General features: G+C 44.1%; 1 protein-coding gene across 1 annotated transcript in view; it reads left to right on the forward strand.

The window, feature by feature from the left end:
* Positions 1–1,335: 1,335 nt before the first annotated feature.
* Positions 1,336–12,922, forward strand: part of KCNK2 (potassium two pore domain channel subfamily K member 2) — a 76,479-nt gene continuing 64,892 nt past the window's right edge. Inside the window, exons 1-2 of the mRNA XM_063391038.1 lie at positions 1,336–1,465; positions 3,148–3,458. Of these exons, the coding sequence (XP_063247108.1) occupies position 1,465; positions 3,148–3,458 (312 nt within the window). The 5' untranslated portion in view covers positions 1,336–1,464. The remainder of the gene's footprint in view (positions 1,466–3,147; positions 3,459–12,922) is intronic.

The raw sequence follows: 12,922 nt of genomic DNA on the forward strand, positions 1-12,922 counted from the left end.
GGAGAAGCGTTAAAATAAGTGACTTCTAAAGTGTTTGCTGATGGTGCTGCTGATTTAAGCGGGATTATAGCCCATTAAACACCCGATGTATGACTGTCTTTGGCCATTTTATAGATACAGCCTCTGGCTTTAAATGTTTGAGACTTATACCCATTTGTTACGGTTAGTAATTTTTTAGACTTTTTAGAGAGTGGTCGTGGGGGCAGTTTTTGATTTCTTTTGGCAAATCCTCTTCTAGGATTTGTCTTCACGCTCTTCACCTCGGTGTGAACAACTGACCCATGGATAGAGTCGCAGGTGACAGATGACTGGGAAATAGGGGAGTTAGCCCACGGCAAAGATAGCAAGGATAATTTCAGGCTTTTTAGTGGCAGAAAGCACAGTTGAAGCAGCGTTTCTGATGTATCTATCAGACTGAAATGGAAGAGGGCGGTGCGCAGGCGGTGCGTGCGATAGGAGAGCAGCTACCATCCCTGACTCCTAGATCCCACCTAGTTAACTCCTTGCAGCAACACATCAGGGCTGTCAAGCACCGGGTTAAAATCAGGCCGAGCCGGGAAGGATGGAACCGTCTGGTCCTTCAGCCCCGCGCCCTTCTCCGGCGAGGGCCGAGGTGTCCCTTCTTGTCCCCCATCTCCTCCTAACTGGGTGACATTTCAGACCGTTCAAAAGTTCACGGGGAGGCTCTGGCGAGGCGACCGGGTGCGGAGCTAGAGCGGGGACCGCCGGCAGGTCCAGCCTCGCCGGCGGGGTTGGCCGGTGCCCTCTCCTCCTCCCTCTCTCCCTCCTCTCTCCTCACTTGTTTCCAGGCGAGACCTTGCTCTCCGCAGGTACCGCTCTCCCTGCCCCCGGCTCTCCTTCCATCTCCCGCCGGTGCCCCTGCAGCAGCTGCGGGCCGGGCAGCCTGCGCGGAGGGGCGCGGAGGGGCGCGGAGGGGCGCGCAGCCCCGGCGGGCCGGCAGCCGTGCGGAGCCGCTGCCCCCCCGCCGGCGGGGGGCGCGGAAGGGGCGCGGAGGGGCGGGGGGGCAGCAGCGGAGCGGCGCTCGCCGCCCCACAAAAGGCACCGCCGGGCTCGGGCTGCTCCGCACGCCCGGCGCACCGGAGCGCGCACGGACGCGCACACACACACACGGCGGCTCTCACACTCGCACGGACACTCTCGCACGCACTCACACACGGAGCGCCGCGATGTGCGATGCGCGATGCGCGACGTGAGGCACCTCGCACGCCGCGGGGCCGGGGGGAGCCGGCGGGATCCGCGTTGCCAGCCCGCCCGCCCCTGCCGCTCCCTCTCCTCCAGACCCATCCATCAGCCTCTTCCTCTCGGTCTGCTCCTGCCTTTCTTTTCTTTTCCGTTTTTTTTGTTTTAATTTTTTTTTTTAATTTGCTTTAACTGTATCTACCCAAGCATAGAAAAAATGCCTGCCCGTGGAGCGAGGAGAGGGCACCGGGTCGGTAAATAAGAAGTGAGTACGAGCACAATGGCGTGCCTCCCCGCTCCCAGCTCTGCTGATGCTGCATGCGCCCCCGCTTCCCCCGCACCGGACCCCGGGATGCTCCCCGCGGCGGCCCGGGGCTCCTTTGTACCTCGCCTGCCTCCTTTTCCCTCCCTTCCCGGCCCCGCTCTGCCGCGCCCCGGCTCCGCCGCCGGCCGCCTCGCCCCCGCGCCGCTCCCCGCGGCGGAGCATCCCAGCCGGCGGCGGCTGCCCGGGGCTACCGCGGCTGCTCCCGCGGGGGCGGCGGCCGCCCCCCGGCACACTGCACCGGCCGCGGGGAGGCGGCGGCGGGGCCAGCGGCGGTGCCCGGTGCCCGCTCCTTTGTTCGCCGCCGGCGGCCGCGGCGGGGCTGCGCTGCTCCGGGCGGGCTCGGCGGCCCCGGCCGCGCTGAGAGCGCTCCCCGCACCGGCCCTGGGGGCTCGGAGGGGCTCGGGGGTTGCCACGGGAGAGAAGGCGGCGGCGGGAAAGGGGCTCCCCCCGTCACGGTGCCGGACGGGGGGGCTGTGCCCGATCCCCGGGTGCCCGTGGGGCGGGGGCCGGAGCTGTGGGAGGAGTGACCGCGGCACGCGTGGAGCGCCCGGCTCCCACCCCGCGGGCTATGGGGGGTGCCCCGGGTCCCCGCTCGGCCCGGGCTGGGGCTGCCACTCTCCCCCCGACCCCTTCTCTCGGAGTGTGCCGAAGCCCGGCGGGTTCCCAGGCTGTGACTCTGCCAAGAATCACCGCCTTCCCTGCATCCCATCTCTGCCGTCCTGTGGGAGACTTTCTGCTAGATTTAGATCTGAGCTTTTCCCACCACCGGCTGGAAGAGCTGTCATGACCATTTAAAACGTGCTGGTTCTTCAAAACAATTTAAATATAGCTTGTGTGGTCACTGCTGTGACCGTCTTCCCACAGGAGACCTTTACCTGCACTTGATGTGGAGGATTTTTTTTAGTGCCCATGTAGTTACTGGTAGTCACATGAGTTATCCAAGTACTCGATTAACACACTCAGCCACTCTTTTCCGAACCCGATGGGGTTTTGTAGCTGTAAATAGAAATACCTGTTCTAACACATGCACGGCTCTTCCAGGAAACACACATGTTGTACCACTGTTTTCTGAAAGGTGTAATCAATAAACAATTAGCTTGTTAAGACTGGTATGAAGAGCAATGTCTTATTTTTACTGTTGTGTCTGGGGAGTTTAGAAGTGATCCCACAGCTGTTCTCCGAGAGCATTTGTTGGAGCATAGGACTAAATAGGTGAGAGAGACAAGGTTTTGTATTTTCCTGATACTTTTGTAATGCTGAGGTAGAACACCGCTGGAAAGATGCTTAGCAGTGCTTGAGAGAACAGCCGATGTAAAGAATCTCTGCAGCAAACACTACCATAGAGTAATTTAGTGAAATGCAAGGGTGTAGGGGAAATGATTCAATATCATATGGGGACAGACATAGAAAATGCTGCAAATGTGCATATGTGTGTAAAATGGACACTGCTAACTCAGAGCAACAGATCTGTTGTAAGGTGTCGTGAGGTTCAGAGAAAGATTCAGCTGTTTAAGAATTTCACTTAGAGGCAACGGAGTTCAATTAATCTCTTGGCAAGAAGTTAAGTTAGTGAAATCTGAGTGGCACTGTAAACGTTAACTTTCTTTTTCTATTTTTGCCAGTGGCGGCACCTGACTTGCTGGATCCCAAATCGGCCACTCAGAACTCCAAACCAAGATTATCATTTTCCACCAAGCCTACCGTGCTCGCTTCACGGGAGGAAAGCGATTCGGCCATTAATGTTATGAAATGGAAGACAGTCTCAACAATTTTTCTGGTGGTAGTCGTGTATTTAATAATTGGAGCAACAGTATTTAAAGCCCTGGAGCAGCCTCATGAGACCTCCCAGAGAACCACCATTGTGATTCAGAAGCAGACGTTTGTATCTCAGCATTCCTGTGTGAATGCAACAGAGCTTGATGAACTGATTCAGGTAATCCATACCAAACCCCTCGTCACCTTGCCTTAGAGGAACAAATCATATATGGCAGTACTGCAGTGATCAGGGGCAAAACCTTTCTAAGCAAAGCTCTGTATTGCCCGAGTGATGTAACAAGTGTTAAGACCAGAAGTTGAGCATTTGCATTTTCATGCAAAGCCTCATGGTTGAAAAGCTGTTGCTATTTTTAGGTCCAGTATGCTTGGTAGAGGGCCTTTTCACTGAAGCCCCCATTATGTTAATTAAATGATTATTCATCAGCAATATATATAATTAATAGTTCACAAAGGAATTGATATATTGATTGTGCTTTACAAGTTCTGTCAATATTTGAAGTGCCTAATTCTGAGGAAGAAGCTACACCATCCATTGCCTTAAAGGACTCCTAATTTACTGTGATTTTATCAAGCTAGTGTTCCTTCCAGCTGTATGTTTCTTTAAATTGATTTTATTTTAAGCACAGGAAAGTACCACGGACTTCCTACTTTGATCTTAAATCTCAATTTTCTCTGCTTCTTAAAGGTGCATCCACAAATGCTGTACATTGCTGTGTTTCTACTAACATGACTTTACCTTTGCAGGTCACTTACCTCAGAACCACTTGCCTCAGAAATGGGAGATATTTATTTGCAGTAGTACAGAACTAACCAGAACCTTATAAATCCTGTTCCAACTTAAATCCCATGTTCTTATGAATATCCAGTGGCAATGGAGGGAATAGCAGAGGGCTGACAAATCACATCAGTTCTGGGCGTGGGACAATGAAATGAGAGACTGGAGTGAACAGTCAAGTGTTGGCAAGGATTGGCTCCTTCCTTAACAGTGGCCATGGGGCTATCTGGGTCTACAGAGGCCAGGATGGGATAGGGAGAGCAGGAGAGGGTGTTGGGCACATGGACAGTGGTGAGCAGGAGCTCTGAGCATGCCAGATGCATGGGCAGAAAAGATTTCTGGAAGTGTTTTCTGTCAGCAGATATGGCTGGGAGTTTAGAAGTTGATTTTACCTCTCTAGACCAATCTGCCTTGAGCATCAACATGGACGCGGGGGTTTTTCAGTTTTAAATATGGAGTTCTGATGTGCTGGGTTATTTTTATGGTACACTACTTCTGAATTTTAAAGGTAAGCTGGGAAAATGTCTTGCGTTTTGTGATTTCTCCCCTGCCTTGTTGTTAAAATGTGTTGCAAAACTGCTACCCTTTAAATGCCTGTCAGACAGCTCCTCTCTCCACGAGCCAGCTTGCCTGAGGAGATGCTGCTGATAGTGATTTAGATGCTGTGTAATCACTGTGTTCCAGCGGTTTGACCAGCAGAATGTGAGATAATCTTTCAGAGAAATATACAAGCACATTCTGATGAAAAATAACTCTTGTAGCTACTATAAATAGCCTCCTATGAAATTTTTAGGTCAGATACTGTACTTGTGAAGATAAAAAAAGAAATTTTGAAGCAATATTATCTTACATCATCTGTGAGATGGACCTTAAGGCAAAAACTGTTGAAGTTTGCTCTGGAGTACTTAGATATTTTAGCATTTATGATTCTCTGCCCAGAAGCACAGATTGATAATAAAAAACCACTTCATCAGCATTCAACGCCCATTTGATGTTCTGTGTAAAAGAAATGAGTTTCAGTACAACCATCAGAGCACAGATAACCATATCAGCATTAGCTTCCATCTCCACTAATGATCTTGACACAACCAGAAAAACACAGGCATGTGAAGCATGGGGAGGTGACACGGCCTCCCACAGCACGTGGATGAAGGAGAATTGTGGGAAGAGTTTGCTCTGCACGCTGTTGGGGTAAATGGAATACTTAATTTGCCCCTCTTCCCTTCTGCCTCTCTGTAAAGAGCACCACGATGTGGAGGTAGGGTGTGCTGTGACACTCCTTTCATGGGAGCAGAGCTGGGGCACAGGAGCCTCTTTGGGTGCCCTGCTTTATGCAGAGTGTTAGTGAATGGCATCAAGTTGTTTAAGGGTTGGGAAATTCTGCTTGCCCAAAATAAAATGGGAAAACAATGGTAAAAGAGAACCTCAAATTCATTTTTCCAGGTCTAGGCTGCTATCTCACACATGGGGTCATATTTCTTCCCTAGTTGCCTCTTTGTCACAAAAATGAAATTAGTGAAATACGTTTTGTCTCCCTGGGATTATGTCTGACTGCTATTACAATACAGTGTAGCGTTTCTTTAGTTTTTATTGGATGTCTGTATGAATAAAAATAAATAGTGCATGCAAAGAAAAAGTAAATGTTATTTAAGAATTCACTGAAAGCTATAAAACTGAAAATTAATATGTGGAAGAGAGCTGGAATGATTAGTTTGTGTGAAGAAAATTACAGAGCTTACAGACTGTGATGTCTTCTTTAATCAAGTATTTACCTTGAGTCAAACTATAGTGAAATTCATTGCAACTTTTCTTTTTGAACTTCATGTTCTGGGAATTCAGATACTGGTTTGGCCCTTTCATGCCAGTGATTGTTCAAGGTGCTTGTCATACTAAGCTTTTTCAATCTTCACAAACTTCTGCTCTGTAATTTAATCCTTATTCTGAAGCAGGCTTGACTACCCCGAGACTTTCCACAGGCAATACAATATGTGGTAGCTTATTCAGCTGAGCACATCAGCGAGACTAGTTGGAGAGCACAAATTCAGCTAAAAAAAAAGTACAAGTGGAATGCAGTCCAATTTCCAGCACCCAGGAACCAGAATGGAGTTTCCAGAACACTGACTAAAATCTTCCTTTTGTCACAAATCTGTTTAAAACAGTGTTATATGTTTCTATAAATACACACAGGATAGGGATTTTTCCCTTCCTGTCTTCGCCATTCTCACTTTATCTCACCAATCCCCAGAACCTCTCCTGGTACAACAATATATACTGTTGCCAACTCTTCCGCAGGCACAAGTTTATTCCCTGGGTTTTGAATTCCTGAAACTTAGTATTGTCACACTGATGGTGTGGCTCCTCTGGGTGTACCAGGTGAGAATTATACTTTTATAGACATCATATATTTTATATAGATGTAAAATATGGGGCAACAGTGAGCTGCTATGCAGCCTAGAAAATGTGCAAAAGTAATGGAATAGAGTGCTTTGAGGATGGCAGTGAGGTAAATTCAGCTGCCTCAGAAAAAGGACCTATATTTTCCTCATAACCTTTCAGCCCAGTCCAGCAGCATTGCTCCTGTGCTGAAAAAAAAAAAAAAGTGGCCTTCATGACCTCCTCTCTGTCTTACTTCCATGTTCCAGTGTTGCAAATCTTTCAGTCTAGAGCACTTCTGTTACTTGTTGCCTCCCTGTTGCAGAATATACCTGCAATGAGCAACAGCACTGCCTGACCCTGAGAGGTACATCCAGGTACATAATTCCTTCGATATTTTGTGAGCACTTCCATTTAGTACCATCTTAAAAATGTGCAGAAGTCATGCAGAGCATATCTGTACACCCAAGAGACCAGTTTTTCCAGGCAATTTCCAGGTAATTTGGCAGTAGCCTGAAGCCAGCATTAACAACAGCATTAAGTGGATCAGTGGATGCTGTCCCCAGTGGTGCTGAGGTGGGCAGTGCACAGCATTCAGTGGTGGCATATTTAAATTTACAGCTAGAGGAATACCCCAGGAGGGAGGCTTGTGAAAGTACAAACACTACCTGGGTGAGTAGAATACAACAGAACAGCAAGTTGTGCATGGTCTGATATTAAAATTCACTTTTTAAAAGTTTCAGTTGGAAGGACTTGCAAGGATCTCATTAACAGATGAGAAATCATTGGTTTGGTAAAGGTTATTTGTGATCTCAAATAGCTTATAAAGCTGCAGAAAGGAATGTGGCCAGGTTCTTTCCTACTATTTCTTCTTTTGGAGAAGAACACTCTACAGTTCATCACTAACAGTGTTTTGGTTTCTCTGTGCCTGTTCTCAACCTGGCCCTGCCATGCAATGCAAAGTAACTGTCAGGTGACAGAATAAAAGAGTAAATGTAGCTCAGACTGTGTGGATTTAATGAATGTGTGACAAAGTATGTAAACCTGATCTTCATTTGCACTAAGGATATTTTATGTCTTCTGTTCAACAATTTTTCCCTCTCCACTCAGCTTTTGTTGGCAGAAGCTGATAGAAACCTGGGACTATTCCAGCTATACACATAAATAATAATAAGCATTAAAGAATGAAATAATTCTCTAACAGGAGCTCTTGTATCTAATTATTTCAATCCAATTCTAATTTTCTTTTAGTTTGTTGACTGTTTCCTATAGCAAGCTTGCCACTAAGTATTTAAAATGTTAGAGACATCTTCCAAACTCAGATGCACAAAATGTATTGCCAAGAACTTGAAAAAATATCCTGCTATATTTATGCACCTGTGCATGGTAGTGAATGTAAAGAGACCTGAGGTTACACTGCTGATGGTCAGGTGGCACTCACGTCCTCATGCAGTGCTGTGCAGGCACGGGATTCTTGTGTCCTCCCTCATGACATCTCCTGGGGCTGTCTCTGGGAACAGGTGAGCCTGACTGAATTTGATATTCAGCAATGTCATAACATTGTCATTACTGTCGTTTCACACACCTCATTCCCTCTAGAGGATCCCAAAAATCTTATGGAGGAAATAAGGTGCATGAAGAAACAGTGAATTTGCTTTCTCCTTGCCCAGAACTCATGCTGTTCCTAGGACTTAGGGATGTGGCCAGTATGTTGTGTTGTGGGATGTGTTGGCAATTAGAAGTGACTGCTTGTCTCCCTGCCAGAGAAAAAGCTGATTGGAAAAAAAAAGAGCTTTTTATGTAAATACCACCTAAATATATATTGTTCAGCAGTTATTTTTTCATGTTGACCTTTTAAAACCAAAATGGAAAAAAAAAAATCCTTTTAATATCCTAGTAAGTTGTTTAATGCATTATTTTTGGAAACAAAAAAGAAGAGTAAGAAAAATTTTAGTTATATTATTTTAAATATCTAGGCTGTCCCTGCAAGTTGGTGTGAATTATTATAGTTATTTTAGAGAGTTAATTCTGAAAATTAATAAAGCGTTTTCAAGTAAAGTTACAATGGAACATAAGTTAATAATAGGACATAGCTAATTTCTTGTTCTTTTAGCAGAAAGATCCTTCAAATATATTTATTCCAAGACCTTAACAAGTGGAAAAATACTCTTACACTAAGAAGCACAATCTTTTAATGTGTTCCAAGTGCTGTGTGTGGTAATTCTTGTCTTATAAAGCCTTCATTTTGAAATCTGAACAAGTTTTCAGGGTGCTGCTCTAAGCTGTCTCAGCAGTGATACTTTTGTAGAGTTTTAAATCCAGCCCCTTTCAGGTTATGTGGCTTCTGAAAACTGAATGCCCACAAAAATGTGCTTGCATTTAAAATAAACAAACAAACCAAAAGAATTAATAAGCCACCAGGATTAGCTGAATTGAAGTGGATCCCACAAGTTGGGTCTCCTTGGGTTCTGTGTGGGCTTGTGGCTAATGTGGGGAGAACAGCTCTCCATGCAGGGCTCCAGAGTTGTGTGCCATTCCTGTTTTTATCTCACATTTGTGTCAGCTGCATTGCCCCTTTTCTTTCCATTCATCTCTTAGATTATGAATGAGAACCAAAATGGAGTTGTTTTTTTTTTTTAAATCTCCCTTGAGGACAAGTGCTTTTTTTTCCTCTTTATCTCTCTCTTGAGGGAAGCCTGACATAATTATGAATGACATGGGAGCAGTGTTTTTTCTTCAAACTGGCATCAAAAGAAAGTCATCATGGCTTCTTATGTGATTAATTTATTGTAAAAATATTTTACTTTAAAGTATGTATTTGCTTTGGCTTTATTTTTATAGTTGAAGGTAGGTAACTACATTAAGCTGCACCTCCACCAGTAACTGATTTTGTCTCTTTCACAGGCTTCTTTACAATTTGCATTGTAGCCACAAGAAAATTATTTTTGCCTGAAAATAATTTTTCATATATATATTTAATTTCAATCAGATGAGCTGCTTGATTATGTAGAAAGCTGTTAAAATAAAGAAGTGTAAATGCTTTCCCTCCAAGAGATTAGAAGGTATTTGAGTATGCTGTATAATTTTTGTAGATAGGAAAACACAGAGATGCAAAGATCTTGTTTTCAGACAAATACAAAATTTATTTAGATAAGATTAAAATTTATTAACTAAACCAATAAACCTTGAAGCAAAGTTTATTAATTCTTTGAATCACAATATTTGCAGACATTTTCAGTCCTGTGAGCTGTAGCTTACAGGTACTCTAAGCAGCAACTTTTTGAGGTAGTTTGACTGTATCAGTTTAAACACAAAATATTCTTGGTCTCTTCTTTTGCAATTACTTCCAGACTCTCCAAAAGAAAGCAGGAACTATCCTGTGTCAGTATCTTAGCCTGAAAGAAGCATTTATGCTTCCTAAAACTTAAAGCCTTGAAAAGATTTTTAGACCAGCATAGAAGAAATTGAGGCTGCACCATGTTTTATTTATTTATCTGAGGATCCAAAATACCATTGCATCAGTTTTTTTAATGTGCCATCTGCATTTCAGTTATGAAGCTTATGACAAATTGCAAATATCAGTAGCAGAGCTGCCTGTGGATGATGTTTTCAAAGCAATGAAAGAAGAAATGAAGGACTTTCAAAGCAGCTAAAAAACGAGGTGCAGGAGCTGTAGTTTGAGTTGTTGGCCTGTACATGTCTGTCCTTAGCAAGGTGCCTGCCCATCAGAGCACTCAGGCTTTATGTACTCCCAGCTCTAGGTGTCCTGGCAGCCCCAACTTGTACAGTTTTGTCCTGTGTCTCTTTTTCTCTTGCTGTGTCTGTGTCTCCTTTCTGCTTCACTGTGGTCAGAAATAAATGTTCAAATGCAGTTTTCTCCTTCCACAACCCTTCCCTCCCTAATTCTACCTGAATCCCTAGATCAGAGAAATAGTTATTCAGTGAAAGATCTCTGTGGAAGACTTTTGATCACTCCCTTACTCAGAGCTGTGCTCCACACAGACACCCACCTGCTGTGCTTGGGTCTGGATGGGTTGCAGAAGCCCCTGGACTGTGTGTACTCCTTGCTCAGGCTCCTGCTGTTCTCCCTCTTCTAGTTCTGTACTCAGCTCCTGGAAGGAGGGATTTTTTTGCCAAGCTTTCTCTTGCCTGGGAGCATTTCATCCAGAGGCAGGACAGGTCCCTTTTCTGTAGTCATTTTCTACATAATGGTTAAACCAAAAGGATTTTTTAAAAGCGTTTTTTATTCTTCATGAGCATTATTTGGGGGAAGAATAACAAATAAATTCTAACTACCCTTGTCACTTTGTTCAAGCAGATTGGTCTCAAAATTTTTGCTGCTTCTGGTGCTGACACCTGTAAGGATTACATTTCCTTCAGATGAACAGTTCTATGGACCTAGAACTTAGCCTGATTGCATCTGAGTGCCAGCTTTTGCCTTAGAAAGGGTGGCAGATATGACTCATTAGCAAGTCAGTTCTGCAGAACAGCTGTTTGCATAATTCTTCCAGTCGGTAACGTCAAGAAGCAAAGAAAAGCCTTCTTCCCTGAATGTGCGTGTGTATATACATGCACATGTATGTGTATGTACACACAGAGAATTTATATACATAGAAACCCATCGGGTTTGTCATGCATATTTAGAAATAGAAATGTTTTTCGTTATGTTTCTTCATGGTTTTAGTTTAAGTAGCTGTGAATGAGGGTGAAAAGAATCCTTTAGTTTTTTAGCATGTGGGGTACTAGTCTCCAGTGTAGAGCACGCTCATATATTACACAAACTAAAAAGAAAAACAAGGAGTCACAGAATTATAATACAAATATTATTGCAATCTCTTTCAACATCAAGGCCCAAACCCATGTGTTTTGAGGCTGGAGAGCTGTTTGCTAAGTGTTAAAAGCATCCTGGTGTGCCTTTGAACTGAGAACTAGGATTTCCATTCCTTGTAAACCAAAGCTGAAATAAAAACACAGGACTTGTGCAGTAGCTGGGCCATATGAGGTGTATCTTTATACTGTAAAGGGAGAGTCCCCTTGTCAAATGGCAGCAGAACTATAGCAGTGAAGGAAGAAATCCAGGCTGAGAAATGGTTTTCAGAAACTTTGAGGCACACCTGACTTTTTGATATCACTTGTCAAGTGACTGCCAGGAAGCACAAGCTAACTCCTGACAAGCTGGGTAACGAAAGAAAGCACACTCTGGGTTTTATCAGAAGCTTAATTTGAGGTGCTTCTATTTTAATCTTTCAGTAGAAGAGCTGAGAGTAATGAACTGTTGTGTTACATCATTTCATAGAAGTGAAGTGACTGGAAGATGGTACAAAAACATGTATTCAGAGCCTGGTGTGGAACAAGGAGATGAGCATTGGAGTGACTGGTTTGACACATACTTATTTCTGCCTGATTTCCATGTGAGACAACAGTTGACTACCAGAGGCCAGCCTTCACACTTTATAAACTCTCCTTCTTTTCCTCTGTCTCTTCAGACCCATTTGGTGGATGGTAGCTCTCTAGCCAGCAGGCTGGCTTTTGTCAGTCAATGCCATTGACTCCTTGCAGGGGCATAACATGAAATCCCTGTCCTAGAATTGTCTTCTGTTCTCGGAAAATGACTGTGCTGTCTGAAAGACTGTTTTATTTCTTGTTTTGACAGAAGAAAAGTCACAGTATTCTATGTCTTAATCTGCAAAGCAAAGTTCAGCATGGCCTCTACAGATGCCTGCATGAACACAGGAATAACACAAAACTGCACAATGTATTTACCAGAAAGTGTTTCTAAATTATATAGGAAATGAAAAACTGACATTGAATTAAAATGTGATTTGTGTTCTCACGCTCCTTTTCCCAGTGTTCTGATTTCAACCAAAAAATTGTCTGGAGTGAAAGCAATGCTTATGAGCTTTTGGAGCTCTGGTCATGCCTGGCCTGTCCTCTCTGGGCTCAGTCATCTCTGCCTCTTTTCTCTGATACTCTACTAAAGCTTGCTCCCAAATGTGGCTGCAAAGCCAAGTAGTTGGGATGTGTGGGTGTAGTGCAAGTGAGGACTTGATATCAGACACACATGACTCCTACCCTAATATACACTACAGAGGCAGCCTAAGAATTCATCTAACTCAAAAAATGTGAATTTTCAAAAATTTTTAAACGTATCAACATTTTATCTCAATTCTCTTCACTATTAAAAAAAAAACCAAACTGATTTTTTCACATTATAAAGATAATTAAAGAAGAAAAACATATTATTGTAAGTGTAACCATATAGTATTATTTTTAAAATCATTGTGCATAGAGGCCTTGATTGGGTGCCATGTGCTGGGTGACCCACCCTCTGTTCAGTCCTCAGTCACCTCATATGAAACTAGTACCAGACACAGACTCTGGAAGGTAAGGCAAGTGAAATAATCTGCATAATTTAAGAATTTAATCTGTCCACATCTGTGTTGTAATGCTGACCAATTCTGTAGTGTTGAAAT

Source organism: Prinia subflava, chromosome 2 (genome assembly GCF_021018805.1).
Source record: "Prinia subflava isolate CZ2003 ecotype Zambia chromosome 2, Cam_Psub_1.2, whole genome shotgun sequence".
Taxonomy (NCBI): domain Eukaryota; kingdom Metazoa; phylum Chordata; class Aves; order Passeriformes; family Cisticolidae; genus Prinia; species Prinia subflava.